Source organism: Poecilia formosa, unplaced genomic scaffold (assembly GCF_000485575.1).
Source record: "Poecilia formosa unplaced genomic scaffold, Poecilia_formosa-5.1.2 Scaffold132, whole genome shotgun sequence".
Lineage (NCBI taxonomy): Eukaryota > Metazoa > Chordata > Actinopteri > Cyprinodontiformes > Poeciliidae > Poecilia > Poecilia formosa.
Genome location: NW_006800071.1, coordinates 1,015,952 through 1,023,325, shown reverse-complemented (window position 1 = coordinate 1,023,325; position 7,374 = coordinate 1,015,952). Strand labels below are relative to the sequence as shown.

At 40.5% G+C, this 7,374-nt stretch overlaps 1 protein-coding gene across 7 annotated transcripts in view; it reads left to right on the top strand.

Moving 5' to 3' along the window:
* Positions 1–7,374, top strand: part of znf827 (zinc finger protein 827) — a 95,324-nt gene that overhangs the window by 31,128 nt on the left and 56,822 nt on the right. For all 7 annotated transcript variants that reach the window (XM_016676328.1, XM_016676329.1, XM_016676327.1 and 4 more), the window contains exon 2: positions 4,934–6,205. In XM_016676328.1, coding sequence (XP_016531814.1) covers positions 4,934–6,205 — 1,272 coding nt within the window. The remainder of the gene's footprint in view (positions 1–4,933; positions 6,206–7,374) is intronic.

Here is a 7,374-nt window from a genome sequence, read left to right as displayed (position 1 = left end):
AATAAATAAGGGTTCAAAAATAAAATCAAGGGTTCAAAAATAAAATCAACACTTTACAATTAAAAAATGGTTCAAAAATAAAATCAACACTTCACAATTAAAAAATGGTTCAAAAATAAAATCAACACTTCAAAATAAATAAGGGTTCAAAAATAAAATCAACACATTAAAATAAAAAATGGTTCAAAATCAACACTTCAAAATAAATAAGGGTTCAAAAATAAAATCAACACTTCAAAATGTATAATGGCAACTGTTTCTGTCTGTTCAGTCCATAACATCAATACTTACAAATAAAAAATGGCTAGGAAGCGCATTACAAACCTTTTGTTGAAATGGCCGTTAAATTCAAGTCTCCATTACAGACCAGAGAAAACTAAAGAGAATGCAACGTTGTGTTAATCCATTTGAGGAGCCGGTAGTTTATCTTGTGGAAATAAATGACGATGCAGAAGTTAATTAGACTGTAACATGCGCAGTCCGCTGCTCAACCACTGCGGAATTAGAAAGAAACCGTCCTCCTCAAAGTCAGTGTTTTTTGTCACTACAAGAAAATGTAGATACATTTATCTGCTTAATTTGTGATGGGATCTGGATTCACGGTGAATATTAACTAAACCGCATAAAATGCGGCTAAATAGCCGATGTTAATATGATTGTAATTTCACGGATAAAAATAGTACACGACCGATTTTTTTTTTAATGTTGTCGGTCAAACTAAGGATAACAAAAAAAAAAGTCTAGCGCGACCTGCCGCCCTGACACCAACTCACACACATCTTCATTCACAGTCTTACTTGTAAATCGATTTTTATTTTCTTGGACGTTTTGATGTTAGCTTGTCGAAGTCCCAGTTTTATTCGCTGGGAAAATCAATAAGCAGCTTGAGGTGACTCTGCTGCTCTCTAGTGGCGAGAAGCCGTAATGTTTGACTGGTAACAATTGGAAAGCATTGTGGGAGATGTAGTTTGTAGTCAATTCGTGCTCAAAACCTATTTTAAGTCAATTATCGGCCTATAAAATGCTGGGGCGGGCCACATAAAATGACGTGGCGGGCCACATGTGGCCCGTGGGCCTTGAGTTTGACACATGTGCTTTAGCTGAACCTTAATCCAAATGAAAACCTTGGGTCACACAGATTGTTGCTGTTTCTGAATAAAACCAAGAACTGCTGATGAAATGTGGAATGTAGTCCAGTCGTCCCGGGCTGGGAAAGCTTTTCTCTGGTGCCAGAAGTTGGTCCATGCAACACAGATGTGAAGCAGTTCTCAGAAGCACAGTGGTTATTCCACTTAATGTTAGCTTGGTGATTCACAGGGAAGCTAAGTCTTCAAGCATTTTTCAGTTTATGCAGTAAATGTTGTAGTTTGTAGGAAACAAAACAGCTGTTTTATGGTAAAATACAGAGTGTTTTTATTTTCTGTATACTGATAAGAAATATGATATGCCATATTCTCCCAACATTTGTAATTATGGAAACAAAAGCTTTAAGGATTTACTCACTTCTTAAAATGCATTATTTGGAAAACAGCTGTAAGGATCCATATTTGTGGTGGGTTGTAATTAAAATTTTTAATCAAGTTAATTGCAGGGTCTGTGTTTAATTAATCGAAATGAATCATGTCTTAATCGAAAACCATATATTGAAATAAATTATATATATTAAAAAGAGTCTTTTTTGTTGTTAAATCGTTGACTAAATACACATATGAGCTTAACAACAAATTGATTGTTTCTGATCTGTGATTTAGGTTATTCAACCATCCGATTGGTGGATGTGCTTTCAAGTGTTTCAGGAACACCTGTTTATTTATAACTTGCTTTAAAAAAATAATACTTTAAATAATACTTTAGAAAGTGGATTTTTGATGCCGACGTTAGCGTCATCAGGGTCTGTTCTTGCTGCATAATGTTTAGCACTGAGATGCTACTTTTGGCTTTAATAGCTTCGCTGATGGGCTAACTCCTTCTTGCACAACTTGACCACAAAAGTAGTCTTTCCAGCATCCAGTCAGATTTATTTGAAGCAAAAATTAACCCCCAGTGGGCCAAGAGAAGTGGCTTTGTCAGCGAATATGAGTAACTTGTGTGTCAGACTTTTTGGATTACGCACCATAAAGGTTCCATCTTAGGACTTTCGTACGTTTAAAAAAACTAAACTAAACTATTAACTGTTTAAATTTTCTATTCATTTAAGTGCCACTCTTTATCAAAATAAAACAAAATCGATTAAATAAAAAAAAAATTTAAATCAAAAAATATTTTCGATTAAATAATCAAAAATATTTAATCGATGTTTGAGTTGATGTTCTTAATCGATTCAAAACATTGAATCCTTCAGTTTAGTTTCAGTTTTGCTATTTGAATGTTACATCCACCAAGTTTGTGACACAAGACCATAAAACATTTTCATCAAAACAGGCCAGAAGCATAAAGGTTCAGATTTAAGTTGATGTTGCATATAGCTTCTATTTTTTCCCTCCTTACACGTGAATGGCTTTTAGCAGCAGTCGCGAGCACACGGCTTGGCTGAAGTGCCCTTAGAGGTTGGGCTGGAGACCTCGACCCTGGAAAATGCCAGTTTGCCCATGGGGGTGGCTTGCCTGTGACACACGAAGCTACGTTAGTGAAGTTCATTGTTGCACTTTAGCACTCAGCCAGGAGTCTGGTGGTGCAGCGTCGCGCTCCGCTGTACCTAACCCCGGGATTTTAGCGTGAACTCAGGAAGGAAGAGAGTTCAGCCTTAAAGCTGGAACCTCAGGTCAGCAATCCAGCTATTTCCCTCTAACCATATTACAGCCATTAGTGACTCTTACTGCTTTTCGCATGTCACATGGAAATAGGTCAAGGCCTGGCCTGTATGACTCACTGTCTCTTTTCCCCCCTCTCTTTACTCTTGCTAACCATATTCAGGTGGTAAAATGGCTGCAAGGAGCATGGGAAAGGATCAGGATCAGTGCATTTACTTATTCAGCTCATATGTTGACTGCTAATAGTGAAAGGTCAGGCAGTATATCATTCCTGTCAACACAAGCTGCATTGTGTACGAAGTTAGGGAATCAGATGTGAGATCCAGTGTTTCTCCTGTAACTACAGGATATATATTGGAACTGTAAAAGTGTTGGAGATGAGAAAATATGTGAAAGTGTGTGTTTGATATCTGTAGCAGCTGGAGAGCAGCGGTCATCGTGGGTTGGGATTCTGGCCACCCTTGTGGACCTCGGTGAGCTGTGCTGGCCAGATGTCAGGCAGCTCTAAAAAGAATCCCAACAGGTTGCCTGGAAACTCCTTTCCCTGTAAACAAAGAGCTAACCCACCAGGCCGCTGTAAAGTTCACCAGGGTTAGACCAGCTTTGGTGTGCAGATACACCAATGTTTGTGTTTTTAGACATTTTGGGCAAAAACAAAAAACAAAAACTAAAGAGGATTTTTTCTTTTGCTTTAGTTTTCTCATGAATCTCTGTGAATTGCTTTCTGTTTAATGTTTGGGAGGTTGTGTACAGTAACCCAAAATGAAAATGCCGGTTTTGACACCCCACTTCACCCGGACTAGGTGCTTTTGACTTATTCTTATGGAGGTTTGTTAATATGTATCAGGAATATTCACTTTTCTTTGTTCGCCCTTGTCTGGCAAGCTGTAATGTTTTCCTTATGAATATTGATACATGAAGTGTATATTAATGACCCTTGGTGACCTTAACCCTATCCTTATTGGCTCCCTGGTGGTATCTGCAGGCTCATGAATATTAATCTGGTTCTGTAACCTCCATTACCCTAATCTTCGCTGTCTAGCCTCCCAGAAGGACCCGTTGTCATGGTAACCCCTTTACCAGGCTCTTCCTGACCAAGGGTGGGAAAAATGTTTAAAAAAAAAAAAAAAAACAGAAAAAACTCAATTACACACAAAAAAATCTCCAATGTGCTATCTGGAATACTTTTATACCACTAACCTGTTTGTGTTTCTGAAAGGTAAAATTTTGTTTTGATTTTAATAAAAAAAAATCATGTTTACATCAGAATCTTGAACAAGAACCACAACCTTTGCTATATTGTATCAGCATTCAATGTCATACAAAACAACATAGAGTAGTAATTTGTGGAGTTGCATGAAAATAATGCATGGTTTTTGATATTAAAAAAATCAGAAACGTGTGGTGTGCAACCACCCTGACTTAGTAAAACCACGTCTTTATGTCTCAAATGCATTTTTGAGGAACATTTTTTGGACATGTTGAGGAATTATGTACATTTGTACTATTCATCACAAAATACCTACAATGTCTAAAAATTCCTAGATGGAAATTAGGGCTGCAGCTAACAATTATTTTAGTAATCAATTATTCTTATTGATTATTCTGATGATTAATTGGATGAGAAAATTGCCACTTTCTGCAGATTTTTCATTTCACCACTTAAGCCTCTTTACACAAGAGAATAAATCCATAATGTTACAAGAATCAAGAATACAGTCAAATTAAGATAAACTAGAAGTAACATGAGGATAATGTTACATTATTAGCAGAATAAAGTCATGATATTATGAGAGTGATGGTAGTAACTTGATAAGAACTCACAAAAACTAAAATGAGGAATATTGTAAAGTTATCCTTTGGTATTGTTTTTACAGATGAGGAAATACTACACATCAGCATCAAATTATTATCAGCAGCGACTTTTTTGTCATTAAAACAACTTTTTTCTTGTAATTTTAGAGTGGGACATGATTTTAGAAAAGAGAGAAATTATAGATTAAAATCAGGTCTTGCATGAAAAACACATTGTAAGCCATATCACCCAACACAATTAATATTAATACATTTCATTTTATTTCATTTTCTAAGCACTCAAAGAAGCTTATCGTGTTGTAAATTAGTTTTCCAACAGACTGCTTGTTACATCTGGTGAAATGGTTTTATTTTATGTCATTTTGCAGATGTGGACGGCGATGAAGAAGAGGGCCCCAATGACGGTGCGGTGGAGGAGGAAGGCTGGTTTGGGAATGCCTCCGACACGCGCTCTGACTCGTCATCATTTGGCGACACGCAGGACGAGCTCCTGCTGCACAGAGCCTCCTCTCCTGAGGACCAGTCTGGGATCTGCGGCGGCTCCGTGGATCATGACACCTGTGGAGGCGAGAGCTCACTGGGCTGCCCGACACCCGTCCATCGTGCCTCTTTGGAACTTCTTGGCCTGGATGGAAGTACATTCTCGGCCCAGGACACTCTTTCCTCTGTTGTGTCATCGCTATATGGCGAGGCAGCATCTCGAGCCCTGGGGAAACCACTCAGCAGCAACCTGCGGCGCCTCCTAGAGGCAGGCTCACTCAAACTTGATGGTGGAGAGGTCCTGGGTCGGTCATCTAGGGGAAATGCTGGCGGAGAGTCCCCTCCGATCGCCCTAGCTCCACCTTTGACCCTTTCTCCATCTTCCCATCATGCCCAGCAGTTAAGTGCTCTTGCTCGAAAACTGGCTAACAACAACAGTGGCTCAGCCTCACCAGCCTCCTTGGCACCCTCAGTCACCAACATAAAGCAAGAGCCCCTTGACCCCTTTAACTCTGTCACCCCCACCAATGGAAGCGGCTTTGTGTGGGCAGGCGTGGCCGACAAATGGCCGCCGGCCTCCTGCTCTACGCCTTGCGGCTCCAGCTTGTCCCCAGATTCTGCAATCCAGAAGCTAAAAGCGGCAGCTAACGCCGTGCTTCAAGACAAGAATGCCGTTGCTTCCTCCTCAACGACTTCTTCCTCATCCACCTCCGCCTCATCCGCAGTGCCCACGTTGGGTGGGGGCAGTCGAGGAGATGATGTGGTGCGATTTGATGCCTTCAACTCTCCGTTCAGCCCGCAGTCAGCGAGCTCCACCCTCGCCGCTCTTTCCAAGAAAGTGAGCGAGAGAACCCAAGGCTCATCGACAGCCAGCACAGTGTCGGACCACCAAACCTCGGCGAGCTCCTTCCTATCGCTCGTGTCAATTACCACCTCCTCTGCTGCCTTGCTCAAAGAGGTGGCAGCCAGAGCGGCGGGAAACCTACTGGCAGAGAAGAAGGACGGTTCCCCTTTGTCGACCGTAGGGGTCCTCCAAGAGGACGTGAAGCCTCTGCTGGACAAGAACCAGAAAGCACCGACGCCCACTACACCAACGCAGAGCTTAGAGTTATTGTTACCGTCTACGCCGAAGGGCAGAGGCAAACCAAACAACCAAGCAGGTAATCTGAATGTAAAATAATATTATGTATGCTATTGGTGAAAGACCTGGCAAAATATTATCATATTTTCTGGACTATGTCACTTCAGATTATAAGTCACATTTATTTATAAATTGGCAAATGTGAAGGGGCCCTCATTCATGTTGAAAGGTTCCAGTGACACATTGTGTTCAGCTAACAAATGTACGGGACCTGTTGGCTTTGACTTGGAAGTCTGCTGGCTGTTTCTGACTCACCAGTGTCCATGCTCTACATCTGGGTCAGGAACGACTCCGCTCCACCAGTATTCTGACAATCTGTGCTACCTCATTAGGTTTTCCTACCGTAGCTGGTGAAGTGCGCAGCAGAGCGGAGACACCTGCAGTAAATCCAGAATGATAGAGAGGCTGTTGTGTTTATTGAAGTAGTTTCACTAAGAAGCGCGTGAGTCCCACGGTTGGAGATGTAATTGTACAGATCACAAGCTTCACAGCGCGTTATTTAAGCACCAAGCCCAGTAGCCGTGTTAGGCACTGCAACTGAGAAGTTAGTTGTTACCTCTAAAGCACCAATCATAAATCTTAGTTTTGCTACACCAATACACTATTCAGTGGAAGCTAAAACCAGCGCTTATGTAAGTATATTCAGTACTGCACAGTCTATATCATTAAAACTCTTATTGTGACGTTCAGAAGGAAGTTGTCTGTTTTCCTGCTGTGTCTTGTGCACTTACTTAAATACTTTAAAGTATAAGTTGACCCTCATTTACAGTCCCTGTAGTCCAAGCTGAGTTAAATGGACAAACTGTTCTAGAATAAATCCCTCATATATCGGGCTAAATGTTAATTTACCAGCTGGTGGCTGCTGAACACACAACCAAGCGTATTTATATGTTGAAATGATTGAGATTATTGATTCCCAAACTCTCTGCCTTGTGACCCACAGAATAAAAATGTAAGAGGTCCTTGACCTCAACTCTTGGTTTAGCAGACAATCATTCCTACTGAGTCAGTAAAAAAAGTGGTTCAGGGGAAACACAGTAAGCAACAGCACCCAATATATTGACCAATATGTTGCTTTTATTTGTTCAAGTCTTATTTTCTTTTTTATTGTCTATTAAACTATTTATAAAACACACATAGCTATTGTTAGTATGTAGGCTATTGTCTCAGGAGAATCTCAAGACCCTG